The sequence below is a fragment of the Triplophysa rosa genome, linkage group LG19 (genome assembly GCF_024868665.1).
Source record: "Triplophysa rosa linkage group LG19, Trosa_1v2, whole genome shotgun sequence".
Classification (NCBI taxonomy): Eukaryota; Metazoa; Chordata; class Actinopteri; order Cypriniformes; family Nemacheilidae; genus Triplophysa; species Triplophysa rosa.
Genome location: NC_079908.1, coordinates 11499011 through 11513385, shown reverse-complemented (window position 1 = coordinate 11513385; position 14375 = coordinate 11499011). Strand labels below are relative to the sequence as shown.

General features: G+C 35.2%; 3 protein-coding genes and 1 pseudogene across 3 annotated transcripts in view; 3 read left to right on the top strand and 1 right to left on the bottom strand.

Moving 5' to 3' along the window:
• Nucleotides 1–893: 893 nt before the first annotated feature.
• LOC130569824 (odorant receptor 131-2-like) lies at nt 894–1865 on the top strand. The gene has a single exon (XM_057359723.1). It carries the CDS (start codon nt 894–896, stop codon nt 1863–1865), a length of 972 nt encoding a protein of 323 aa, XP_057215706.1.
• Nucleotides 1866–4692: 2827 nt separating this feature from the next.
• Nucleotides 4693–7135, top strand: LOC130569823 (odorant receptor 131-2-like). Its single transcript, XM_057359722.1, has 3 exons — nt 4693–4846; nt 5983–6058; nt 6161–7135. Exon 3 carries the CDS (start codon nt 6164–6166, stop codon nt 7133–7135), a length of 972 nt encoding a protein of 323 aa, XP_057215705.1. The 5' UTR covers nt 4693–4846; nt 5983–6058; nt 6161–6163.
• A 2125-nt stretch (nt 7136–9260) lies between these two features.
• On the top strand, nt 9261–10044 carry LOC130569836 (odorant receptor 131-2-like; annotated as a pseudogene).
• Nucleotides 10045–10892: 848 nt separating this feature from the next.
• ppme1 (protein phosphatase methylesterase 1) overlaps nt 10893–14375 on the bottom strand; it is a 7283-nt gene continuing 3800 nt past the window's right edge. Inside the window, exons 4-14 of the mRNA XM_057359718.1 lie at nt 13402–13459; nt 13226–13277; nt 12994–13148; nt 12763–12853; nt 12464–12529; nt 12212–12338; nt 11939–12068; nt 11816–11860; nt 11666–11730; nt 11417–11484; nt 10893–11316 (exon numbers count right to left, since the gene is read on the bottom strand). Of these exons, the coding sequence (XP_057215701.1) occupies nt 11316; nt 11417–11484; nt 11666–11730; nt 11816–11860; nt 11939–12068; nt 12212–12338; nt 12464–12529; nt 12763–12853; nt 12994–13148; nt 13226–13277; nt 13402–13459 (858 nt within the window). The 3' untranslated portion in view covers nt 10893–11315. The remainder of the gene's footprint in view (nt 11317–11416; nt 11485–11665; nt 11731–11815; nt 11861–11938; nt 12069–12211; nt 12339–12463; nt 12530–12762; nt 12854–12993; nt 13149–13225; nt 13278–13401; nt 13460–14375) is intronic.

The window sequence follows — 14375 nt, the reverse complement described above, 5'->3', positions numbered from 1 at the left end:
ATTACAAAACTATCAAATCTATTGATACACTAATATGATGATGTGATGACATGATCAATTCTTATGTTGACAACACGTTGTTTTGGGAAGTCATTCAGACATGTAATTGTCTAGATAACTTTTGCATATAGGCATTTCTGAAGTCCTAAAACTTAATAGTGGGTTCAGAATTTCAGAAACATTAAGATTTAAGATTTCTTCATTCAAGTCAAGTCAAAATGGGATTCTGAATTATGAAAAAAATTATGAGGTAACATAACAAAATATTTGTCACAGCTTTTTTATGAGAATACAAATTTCTTCCTTGGATCCATTTAAGCACACAAGAAGTTGCTCATTGTCAAATCACGCTGAAACCAATTGAACCTTAAAACTGTATACTGACAATATAATTTACAAATAAAAAGATATCTGAATTTTTTTCTCTATAGTTGTCTCAGATGCAGAGACATCTTTTATCTTCCCTCTCTTTCCTCATTCGTACAATCAGACCTGTCCCACATGGTTCACATGAGGTGTACAGTGTTTTGTTTTATTTCATGCCTTAAAGTCTACCATCTTTGGGTTTAAAATGGCGAGCGCCTCCCTTGTGCCCTTGATGCCCTTCTGCACTGGGTAGGCTTCGTCCTCTTTCTACGCCCTTGTGATTACCACATTCTGTGTGCCACTGTAAATGCTATAAAAGTTCATGAGCATGTACATTGCTGTCTGTTTACAAGATCTGCAGCTGGAGTGGATGGGAGGTTGATGTCTGATTTATTCACTGTAGAAAGGAGACACGTTTTGTGTCTGAGGTCTGTTGTGACTCTTAAACTTTAAAGTTTACTTCTTATACATAACATCAAAGGATCTATAATCAATTTTACTGTTCCTCTGTTTTTCACTTTCAGCTTATGGCGGCGACTAATGGCACAGTCACAGATGTGTCTTTTTTGTATCAGCAAATCTTTAAATTAGAATTTGATGCTGTTACAACTACTAGAATTGCAGTGGCTGTGTTAATGCCTCTATTCTTCATCTTTGTAAATTGTGTCATGCTTTTTGCTCTAAGAAGCAAGTCTATCTTCTTTGAGACGCCACGCTACATTTTGTTTGGTCACATGCTGATAAATGATTCTGTACTTTTGTTGGTCACAACCGTCATGTATATTATATCTATTTCTTTTCTCAATATCTCCAAAGCCTTTTGCACTCTTTTAGTCTTTATCTCCTACTGCACTTTCCGTAACGCTCCTCTGACACTTGCAATGATGTCTCTGGAGCGGTACGTGGCTATCTGCTTTCCTCTTAGGCACTGCGATATTGCCACACCAAAAAGGACCAGCATCGCTTTAGGAATCATCTGGATCCTTAGTTGTATAAATATTGCTATAGACATTATTATAGCATTAGTTGTCAATCCCAATTATTTAACAGAAATATCATTATGCACGCATGAGAAACTGTACATAGCCAAATGGCAGATGGATAAACATCAAGGGTTTGATGTTCTTTATTTTGTGTCTGTTGCTGTGGTCATTATTTTTACATACATTAGGATTATGATCACAGCCAGGTCTGTCTCCTCTGATAAAGATTCATGTAAGAAAGCCCTCAAAACTGTTCTGTTGCATCTGATTCAGTTGGGTCTGTGTCTCTGCACTTTCCTCTATGCTACGATAGAGAGAACACTGTATATGATTTCAGGAAACAATCCTTCTCTCTTCACAATCCTCAGGTATCTGAGTTATCTCATTGTTCTTATACTGCCACGCTGTCTGAGCCCTCTGATCTATGGTATGAGAGATGATGCCTTGTGGCCTTTATTCAAACATTTTCTTATTTATCGTTCAGGTAAAGTAAAACCTTCTGTTATTCTACATTAACTGCTACCCGGAATATAAAACTATGTGCAACATACTATCAAAAAGAATTGGTCTGTAATATAGTTGAAGTATAAGTGTGTAAACTGTTCTGAAAATGTTGATGTATAACAGGCACGTGCAGAGGGGGTGGGGCTTTTTCTTCCTCGAGAGAAAGTGCCCTTTTTCTGGGATTATTTTTTATAAATGGGATATGTATGTGCGCGCTTATGTGTTTCTGTTTGCGCACGGCTTTAACTGTCAAAAACAATTAGAAAATGTCAGGTCAGGTCGGGAAATGTTGAGAGTTCCGATGCCCTTCTCCCATCCGCGTTTCCACGCAGGCGCGCAGCCGCACATAGCGCGCACGCGCAGCACAGCTGTGTGTGTAGCACGTTTGGCACATCAGGCAGAGAGCCACAGAAGTGAAGCCCTCCATCCTCACCAGTAGCGTTTGTCTTTGTGTGGAGGTGAGTGGTGATGAACAGACTAGCCACATGTGCTTTCGAATTCACACCTAATTATCCAAACGACAAACTGCAAATATTGTTTTGCTAACATCCATCATTTATGAGCTAATGAGTTAGCTAAAGTTCGCTAAAGCAGTATATCATTGGCATACATGCTAACTTGATGGAGAAATGACAGCTGAATACAGTCAAATTAATAACATTATCAGAATCGCCTCATTGATATGTAAACCAGGCATTAAGTAATTAAAATGTGCTAACTTGCATACATTTGTCAGGCAATTCAGATGAACAGGATAAACAAAATAACTAAAGCATGCCACCAGTTATTAGTTAATATGACTTGCATCAAGAGACTTTTCCCTTGAAATGTTGTTTACATATGCAGATATATATGCAGCTTGTTTTGGATAATTTAGAAGAAATCTACAGAAGCAAACAGACGAGGGTATTAGAAGGCTTAAAACAAACAACTTTATGTGTATTTTGGAAATTTTCTTAACATTATAGAGCAAAAGAAGCAATATGGACCAACATCCCAAAACAGTACATTAAGTGTCCTGCCTTAAACAATAACTTGATAAGTTTGATGTCAGACTCCTCATCTAATAACTATCCATTTTATATCTTGTGTATGCTGATAGATCTAAACCGCCCTCCCTCACAAAGTTCTTGTCACCATTAGTGTGTGTGTGCACCTGTGTGGTACAGTAAGTGTAATTATAGCAACAATAATAATATTAATAATAATAATTAGTTAAGCTGCTGTTTTTTTGTATTTTGTCAATCATTTTTTGCAGTGTGTTTTAATTATTTTGCAGGTTTTTGTCCTGTAAAATAACAAATTAGCACCAACTGCCTTTTTCTGTTTAGTGTGAAGGTCATTGTTGGTGTCCCAATAACACCAAAATAATTAAAACAGTTTATTGGCTTGTGCAAAATAAACAAATTATTTGTGAAAATATGTCATTTTCTTTTGTGCAGTCATTTATCCTAAATATATACTTGAAACTTTAGCATAGAAAACATACTCATTGTGTCTTAATTTCCTTTGTTGTTGCCTGTTCTTGTGATAAAATTTGTGAATTCTACAAAAGACCATTGTTGGAAAATGAAACAACATGAAACAATTGGGTGAGTCTGAGGGATTAAAAAAAAGATATTTTAATATATTTAACATTTTGTTTGGAAAAAATTAAAACAAATATGAGAAGTGCCCTTTTCTCCACTTGAGCCCATGCCCCTCAAAATGTCTGTGCACGTCCCTGATGTATAAATATAGAGCTATTAAGTTTTTATTAAACTTGTTGATCTTAAAACGTTTATAATTATTATTATGTATATTTTTGTTTGGTTGTAGTTACATGTAACCTATTAGTTAACTTACCTAACTACTGCAGCTTTTCTAAGGTTTATACTTTTCTTCCTCAACCAGCGTAACTTATTTGTTTGTTGCTTACTTTGCATGTTCTAATTGTTGTTATTGACAGAGCTGTTTGATAACACATATGTATTCACTGTTGTGTAGTTAAGCGTTAATGAAAATAAATTAATGAATGAAAAAGAAACAAATATCAAATTTAAAAATAAGAGTCCTTGTGTTAAATGGAAGAAACAGTTTTTTTTAAACGGAAGAAATAGTGAAAATGTGACATATTCATGGGACAGAATTCTCTGCCTGGGGCCCTATTATTTAAGTAATCTATTATAACTTCAGACTGATATCTGATGTATTACCTGTTCATTCATAACATGTGTATTACATACTGTATATTAAGGCCTGACTATTTATGTTACATAAACTTTCAATTATTTTTTCATTGGTCAAAATGCAGTTGTTAATCCGTTTTGTTTGCACTAGAAGGGGCAAAAAGAACATTGAATGGATTAAGCTACAGACACTTTGAAGAGAGTATTGCAAACGTGTTAAAGCCAACGTTTTAGGATTCTGGCTAATTAAGAAAAAGGGTGTGAAGTAAAAAAAGCTACTTAATGTTTTTTTTACAGCTTTATTTGTTAAGGTCCGATTTCCCTGGATCCATATTGAAGCACACAAGGAGCTCATCACTGTCAAATCATGCTGGGATAACAAAGATAATCATGCTGAGTGTGTTTTTTATTGCAGTAAAACATGCAGTTTTAAATATTTTAATTGCTACAATAAATATATTTACAATATATCGTATATATTGCAAAATCTAATGAACTTAATGTCCTCAACAAGCTGCATTTGTTTGTTACTTAGTTGCAGGGGCGTAGCTACATGGTGGCCATGGGTGGCCACGGCTACCCCTGAATGATGGATGGCCACCTATCTGGCCACCTATGTGCGAAGAAGTTTTACAGAGTGCTGCGCAGATCATTTAGTGTATGCACTGAAAGTAACACGAGAACATTACTCTCGCATTAATATGATGTCATACGCTGACGCACTGACGCAAACAGTCTGAGCGCTATAGCTGAACAGCTGCTAACTGCTTTGTGACAGTGTACTGTCTGTGTACCGTTGAAGTTCATTGCGAGCAGAAGGAGCAGGTCGGTAAAATCAGTCTTGTTTAACTGGATTTCATTCATTAATTAAATTTTCGCAAAAGTTTAAGTTGGGGTACTGCAATGTTTATTTAATATTTTCTATAAAAAATGCTAACTTACTGCAAATGATAACTAGCAAATTATTTTAAAATAATGTTAGCACATGAAAGCTTGCAAATAGTTTACTTTACGTTCTTTGTGTATGTTTTTGACCAGCAAACTATGTGTAATGAAGAATTGGTGTAAATTACAGTAGAAGTTAAAGAATTTCTGTCTGTAATGATTTTTTGGTCACCCTAATAAAATCACTGGGTCTTACCTGGCCACCTCTAAAAAAAAGTTCTGGCTACGCCCCTGCTTAGTTGTATGTTGTAATGTTATTGAGCTCTTACATGCTTGACTGCAAAATCATCGCCCTCTCTCTTACACAAGAAAATATGACTAAACTGACTAACAATGTAATAACATTGTTCCTAAACAAGGTTAGACAACAAACACTTATGAAGCTCTCAATGAGAAATAATCTTTTTTTTCAAACTCTGAAGATAGACTGCACATTTTAAAAGTCTATTCTGTAGGCATAAATATGACATAGGCCTACTGTATGTTATGTAATGTAACAGTTACTAACATAACTGTAGTGACCAATTATTTAACAGGTCACTACAGTGGGCAGCTACAGTATCCCTTCAAATAAAAACAAAATGCATAGTGTCCACTTAAGTGTACATGAAAAATAAAATCTCTTTGAAAAAAAAGTGTAAAAAAGGTTAACATCTGGTTTACAGTACATTATAAAAGACCACCACAAAACAAAGCTCAGACAAAGCTGTGTAGTTTTGTTTTTATTATACATTAGCAGTAGGTGATATAATGCATTTGTAAAACAGCAGTTACTCTGAGTAAACTAAGGCAATGTGAAAGCCATAGTGTGTAAATCTCACTCATTAATATCAAGAGGTCATTTGTTTTGTTTTTGTTTAAAATGGTGATCACGAGCATGTCCTTTGTTCCCCTGATGCCCTTCTGTACTGGGCAGGTCTCACCCTCTATCTACGCCCATGCCCTTGTGGTTACCACATTCTGTCTGCCACTGTGAATGCTATAAGATTGTGAGGAGAATGTATATATGTTTACAGGATCTGCAGCTGGAGTGGATGGAAGGTTTTATGTCTGATTTTTCCATTGTTGAAAGAGAACACATTTGTGTTTGAGGTCTGTTGTGAGTTTTAAAAATGATTCATAAAATCAAAAGATGCATTGACTTAACTGTGATTTGTTCTTATCAGTCTGGTTTTTCTGTGTTTTCTCTTTCAGCTTATGGCGGCGACCAATGGCACAGTCACAGATGCGTCTTTTATTTATCAGCAATTCTTTCGATCAGACTTTAATGCCGTCACAACTACTAGAATTGCAGTGGTTGTGTTAATGTCTCTATTCTTCATCTTTGTAAATTGTGTCATGCTTTTTGCTCTAGGAATCAAGTCCATCTTTTTTCAGACTCCACGCTACATTTTGTTCGGTCACATGCTGATAAATGATTCTGTACTTTTGTTGGTCACAACTGTCATGTATATTTTGTCTGTTTTCCTCTTCTATATCACCAAAGCTTTGTGCTCTCTTTTAGTCTTTATATCTCACTGCACTTTACGTAACGCTCCTCTGACACTAGCAGTCATGTCTCTGGAGCGGTACGTGGCTATCTGCTTTCCTCTTAGGCACTGCGATATTGCCACACCAAAAAGGACCAGCATCGCTTTAGGAATCATCTGGATGCTAAGCAGTCTAACTATTGCTATAGATATTATTTATGCATTAATTGTCAACCCCAATCATTTATCAGATATTACATTTTGCACACTAGAGAAACTGTACATAGCCAAATGGCAAATGGATAAAAATCAAGGGTTTGATGTTCTTTATTTTGTGTCTGTTGCTGTGGTCATTATTTTTACTTACATTAGGATTATGATCACAGCCAGGTCTGTCTCCTCTGATAAAGATTCATGTAAGAAAGCCCTTAAAACAGTTCTATTGCACCTGATTCAGTTGGGTCTGTGTCTCTGCACTTTTCTTTATGCTACAATAGAGAAAGCACTTTATATGATGTCAGGAAACAATCCAAATCTCTTCATAAACCTCAGATATCTGAACTATCTTATTGTTCTTATTCTGCCACGTTGTCTGAGCCCTCTGATCTATGGTATGAGAGATGATGCCTTGTGGCCTTTATTCAAATATTTCCTTTGTTATCGTTCAGGTAAAGTAAAACCTTCTGTTAATATACATTAACTGCTTGGGAGTGATTATAAGGTTATATGAATATATAATATCAAAAAGAATCAGGTCTAAGTGTATGTAAATACATGTTTTGATCATGTTGAATGTTCAAAAATAAAACAATTTAGTTTTTTTAAACATCTTGATCTCGGTCAAAAGTGACTTTAAATGTTCACTGAGGTATAAAACTTAACATTCCTTAACGTTTTATCCGAAGCGACTTACAGGAAATCTAACCCAAAACCTTTTGCGCTATAACACAAGAGGAACAGGAAGATATTTAGATAAAGCTCAATCTAAAGATATTTATTTTTGTTTTCTGGGTATGTAATGTACATATAGAAGCATTATTTATTTATTTATGTGCATATTTATTTAAATAATGTGTTACATTTTCATTTTATTGTTATTCTCTTGTTTGCTGAATACTTTGTATATTCTAATACAGCTGTTGTTTTTAAACAGCTGCTTCTGTTACTGTTACTGTACTTCTACATCTATATTAAATCAACATCCCTAAGAACTATTACTAAAAATTATTAATAATATAGAAAAAAAATCATCTTTCCCTTAAAGAAATAGTTCGCCCCAAAAATGAAAATTCGGTCATCATTTACTCACTATCAACTTGTTCCAAATCTGTATTGAAATCTTTGTTCTTTTGAACACAAAATAAAATATTTTTATGGGTGTGGGAAACAGTTCTAGGGCACCATTCCATCCCTATTATGGAAGTCTATAGTGCCCCAGATCTGTTTGGCTACAAACATTCTTCCAAATATGTTTCTTTGTGTTCAACAGAACAACGAAATTTACACCAGTTTGGAATAACTTGAGGGTGAGTAAATGATGACAGAATTTCCATCTTTGGGTAAACTATCTCTTTAAATTATTCCTAAACAAGTTTAGAAGCATTAAAAGCATTAACATGTTAAAGTTACTGACAAGAACTGGGATATTTTTCATAATGTGAAGACAACATATTTCAAATGAGATTATAGGCAGAAATATCACTTAAGTATATAATGTGCCCGTGCACACATTGTATTGACCTGTAGCTGTCAGATGTATATATTAACTGATGCGTAGCTACTAGAAATAATTTTGTAATGAAAATAATTCACTTTGAACACTGACAATACAATTTCAAAAGAGACCAGTGTAAAACCTTGTATCTCCATATTTCGTGATTTTTATTTTTTGCCATAATTCATTGTTTTTATTCACCCTTTATGTTTGTCACCGGGTTTTGCAAATATCTAAACAATAAAACGTAATAAGAAGTGCTTGTCAACTTTGACAACAAAGTATGCAATCGTTGAAAAAGCTAACAGCTTTTGGACATAGGAGGTAGGACAGCGATGATGTGTGAAGAGACTGGTCAATTATTTAACTGTTTAGTAGTTGCGTCTTTGAGCTACAATATCTTGTCTAGTATTAACATTTCATGCTTAGTGCAAGAGTTGCATGAAGCCAGTGGCCCAGTGTGAAGTGGGCATAGGGGTGGTGGACCTGGGCGAGAGGCGTATCAGAATAAAAACAAAATAATAAAATCGATAACATTTGAAGTACAACTGGCCACTTATTTTGATGAAATGAATATTGTAAAAAAAGACTTTTTTCAGTGAATGTTAAGAATAATAAACAGTACAAAATAGGAATTTTAAAACTACACTTTTCCCTTGGTTGTTATGCTGACAATAATTTGCAATAAAAAAATTCAAACCATTTTCACAAGTGGTCTCAAATGTACCCACTCCCATTTGTTTCTCGGTCTCGCTCTCTCATGCACTCATAGCTGCCACTGAACATGCTATGTAAGTTCATGAACAGAATCTTGTGTATCTGTGTAAACAATCTGCAGCTGGTAGCAGATGGGAGGTTTATGTCAGATTTCCCCCCCCCCACTGCTGATAGGAAACACATTTGTGTATGAGGTCTGTTCTGAGTCTTAATCAAACTTTTTATATATTATTTTATAATTCACAAAATCAAATTGACTTAACTGTTATCTCTCCTCATCAGTCTTGTTTCTCTGTGTTTTCTCTTTCAACTAATGGTGGAGGCCAATGGCCACAGTCACTGATGTGTCTTTTATTCATCAGCAAGTTTCTAAGGTAGAATTTAATTCTACATTTTATTTGGTCACATGCTTATAAATGACACTGTACTTTTGATACTCACAACCATCATATATATTATAGGTATTACGAACCTGCAAATCTCCAAAGCCTTATGCACTCTTTTAGTTTATATCTCCTACTGCACTTTTCGGAATACTCCTTTGATATTTGCCGTGATGTCTCTTGAGCGGCTGCGGTACGTGGCTATCTGCTTTCCTCTTAGGCACTGTGACATTGCCACACCAAAAAGGACCAGCATCGCTTTAGGAATCATCTGGATCTTAAACAGTCTAAATATTGCTATAGACTTTATTTATGCATTAATTGTCAACCCTTATCATTTATGAGATATTACATTATGTACACAAGAAAAATTGTATATAGCCAAATGGGAGATGGATAAATGTCAAGGGTTTGATGTTCTTTATTTTGTATCTGTTGCTGTGGTCATTATTTTTTACTTACATTAGGATTATGATCACAGCCAGGTCTGTCTCCTCTGATAAAGATTCATGTAAGAAAGCCCTCAAAACTGTTCTGTTGCATCTGATTCAGTTGGGTCTGTGTCTCTGCTCCTTTCTTTATGCTACAATAGAGAAAGCACTTTATATGATGTCAGGAAACAATCCAAATCTCTTTATAATCCTCAGGTATAAGAATTATCTTATTGTTCTTATTCTGCCACGCTGTCAGAGCCCGCTGATCTATGGTCTGAGAGATGATACCTTGCGACCTTTATTCAAATATTTCTTCTGTTATCGTTCAGGCAAAGTAATTCCCTCTGTTAATGTACATTAACATGTCTGGGGATAAACAGAAATACAAGTTGAAATGTACATTTTGTAATATTAAATTGAACCAGTCAGATTGTGTGAATTTCTTTTTCTGAACTTAATTATCTTAAAACCTTTTATAAAAATGTTGAGTGTTACCTTAATCATTTTGACATTTTAAAAATAACAATGACGATCTTTAAAAGACACTCTAACGCTGGTTTTTAAATGTGTTTGTTTAGATATTTCTAACATAATGTGATACTCAAATACTAAGCTGCAAATATGTCAAACTTAACTCTGTAAATGCTGCATGTAGCAGTTTTCTAGAGTTTATAAATCTTTGTTTCAACTGAATGTTCATTGCATCTCAAACCTTTCAATGTCCTCAAACGGTTGTCAGAGCACTGTATATGTATATTTAGGCCCGGTTTCACAGACAAGGCTTAAGGATAGTACCAGACTAAAATCAATGTGTGACCTGTCTTAACTGAATATAACTTGCCCAGAAATATCTCAAAATATATTAGTGCCATTGTTTTGTCTCAAGATGCACCAGTAATGTATTCTTCTAAGGTATTTTTATAAAAGCGACAAATATCTTAATTCAACTAAGGCATAGTCCTGGTTTAAGCTAAGCTGTGTCTGTGAAACCGGGACATAATGTTTATATGAATGTACCATGTTCTAATATGTGGGTAAATATTATTTTTACATCACACGCAGCAACAAATTGCAGGCGGCAAAAAATTTAAGTAAATAAAATCCTATTGTACTTATAAGCATCCTTATTGGGTGTACAAAGAAAAAGACATGAAATAATTATTTAATCAGAGATTAATAAAAAAAGACAGTCATGTACTGTACAAGATGAATGCGTAAAGACTGCTGAAACCTCTTTTTATTATTTCCCTGGAAATCAGCAATGACCAACACTTTAAACACAATGCAATCATCCTAATTACAACAACAAACAAGCAAGGCATCAAAAGAAATGCAAAAGCGGGAAATAAAAATGTAAATGTACATAACATTTTTAAATTATTGTCATTGTATTAATTATTCCTGCCAAAAATGTTCATTGTAATAATAGTGACTACATCAAATATACATAAAGTCATACAAAACTGAATATAACAAAGACATACAAAACTGAATATAATTTAATAAAGTACTTTGAATATTGTTGCAGCAGAGGCATTGTCATGGTTGGACTGTAATCCCTGGTGGAGAGCAAGAGGGCAGAGAGGATGACATGACAACTGGATGAAAACTACAACAGGAGACACTACGCCGTCTGTGAAAGCAAAGGACACAAACAGAGGAGGACCATTCAATTTAAACAAATTATACACACGTCATTATCTCTTATACGACTTAATCAAAAGTATTCTCACCAGGGGAAACCATCCTTGAATTCAGTGAATTTGTGACGGACCATAAAGGTGGCTAGAGCATCAGCTACCTGTAATGACCAAACAAGAAAAGTCATTATACTAGAGTTCTTGTCTTTGTTGACCAACAAGATCGTTTTATTAAGACATAGTTGTATCTATCTAGTATGGATGTAGCTGAATGAAAACTGCTTAAAGGACAAATTAATCTTTTTATGACTGTGGCAACACTGTAATATAAAACAGACATACTTTTTCGGGGGCATCTTCATGAACAGCATGGCCACACTGTGGAAGAACCTGCATCTGGAACTTTCCTGTAACAAAGAGCACAAAAGACATGAGCAACCTCTTGGAGCGAATGCTAGTCTGCTGAACAGGCAACAGTCACAAGAGTCTCACCCTGCATTTGTCCAATAGTAAGATCTTTATCAAGCCTGTCAACGCCTGTGGGAGACAAACACATCAATGAGATGTCTATTCAATAGTCCATTGTATAAAATAAAGATCTGTCAGCCCTTTTACCGGCCAGCAGTAATAGTTTTGGCACAGGACAGCTGAGAAAGAGAGAAGACAGTCCTTTAAACCAGCCCTCCCAATACTTCTCCGTCTTTGAGAGTTCAATGCGCCAAGTGTACAAACTTTCTTTCTTTATCTGCAATTCCAAATAGAAAAAATTTACAAAAAAAAACCTTAATGGAGAGCATTGTTATGAACCACCATATTTCTACTAATGTGACATTCTAAGAAATGTAGAAGCTTCGGCAAGTTTTCTATTAATGTTGAAAACGTGTATACCTCCCGGTCATCTTCTTTCTTTCTTTTGTGGTTGGATTCGCATCCTTCTTCTTCCTCCTCTTCTTCTTCAATAATTCCCTCACTGATGCTCTTAGAAACCCCTGGACTGCTTAAGGGCTCCTCACACCTAAACATCCAAACACATCAGATCAATGATATGCAACTGATCAGTACAACAGATGTAACTGCTAAAGTTTCTCTAAATAAAGAGATGTTTCAAGGCATAGTTGAAGGAAATGTATGAAGACTTACTTTTTCACCTGTCCAACCATGGACACACGTGCGGACTCAATATTCCTGATTTGACCACTTTTTACACTGGTATCCAAAACGTGGAATAAACAGTATTCAGTATTCGTGATAATACATATGTTTTTGCTAGTAACAATATTGTGTTATTCTAAAATTAACTTTTAAATTGACATAATGACAATTACGGTCATTGCATTTTAAACAAAATACTTAAAAAAAAAAAAAAAAAGTTTGAGTGAAGTCAGAAATGCCTTAACTAAATATGCCTGCAATAGTATAAGGCTACAGTGCTTATGTACCTCCATTCAATAGCATTCTCCACAGATTTAAACGTTTTTAGTCGACTCCTCAGAAAGTTTTGCATGCTATTCAAGGCATCCATTGCTGTACCTGAAAAATGATTACAATAGGGTATATAATGGAGATATATGCATGGAAACTATTGCACCATTTCATGTTTATTTTTTATTTGTGATTATCATGTTGCACTTAGAAACAAAGTTGAACGAGGATGAGGGCTGAAAACTTACCTTCCACGACATCAATTACACATAGACCAAGCAGTGATGGCACGTGATTGGCTGCAGCAGTGTGAACCGCTATTGCTCCACCCATACTGTGACCAATAATCATGATAGGAGGCGGGTTTTCACCATAAAGCACCTCCACCACTTTTCCAATATCCCTAAGAGAAAGTAAAATTCCTAAATTACAATCTTCAAACACGTCATTGTAAAGACATCTTGATGAATATGAATTTACTTTGCCATCGTCTCAGCAGAGAGGTCATCAGGGTTCTTGACTTTAGCGTCACCTGAGTTGTATTAAGAAAAACATTACAGACTTATACACTGGTGATGTAGATAATATGCTTTGTTCTCATAGTTTGTTTTCAAGGAAGTATCGAAGACACAAAGAAGCTGGTTTAAAGCCCTTACCATGTCCTCTGAGGTCCATAGCAACAACTCTGCAGTCAATCCTGCTGCATATAACAGACTAAAAATACGAGAATCAGTCAATATCATGAATATAAATCAGTGCATAGAGTAGACAATATGCCACATCAGTAACAGATATAACACTATTTACATTTATATAGACATTTTATAGACATATTTAATAGTAGGGCTGCACGATTTGAGGAAAATGTCACATTGCGATTATTGAGGTAAAAATTGCGATGTGCGATTGCGATACGATAAACTGGGTGTAAAGAGTCAACTTAGTTGTTATCAAGGAAAATGCACACAGATAACTGAAAATGCTGAAATTTGTATTTCTCAACTGAGATATACAGTACAAACTAGCAACAAGAACTAGAAATGCACAAAGTTTTCAAATTAAAATAAAATGTTATCAAATTAAATAACAGTAACATCTTTGCATTGCTGAATACGAATAAAGCGTATATGTTTTAGCATTTCGTTTTAAACCCGGATATGTTCAGAATGTTAGTGACGAGTTGTTTTTCTGATTAGTTAGAGAGATATAGCGAGATTAAAGATGAGTTTGTCCCATAGAATGCTTGTAACGCACAGGTCGATTCGTCACGCATTGTTTCATGTGATCTACTGATGCCAGGTGGGGAACAGTTGTTATTCCTAAACAAAGCTTCGCTGTCTTGAACCGAGCTGGTAGCACTCAAATTTCACGCTATGGACGTAAAACAAATCGTACCCGATTAATACGTCCGACGCTGTCACCTACAGGTCGAAAACAAGTTGAAATACACCCGGTTACAATCCTCCTCTTTCAAAACAAATGTACGAGCCTTGGTGCGGACACCTCTCACTGGAATGTTATAGACTGGGTGAAAACTCTGAAAAACATCAGGTAATCTGCATGGCCTCTCTGCCTTTCCTCTCTCATATATTGAATACATTATATAATTACTTCTTTACTTATTTAATAG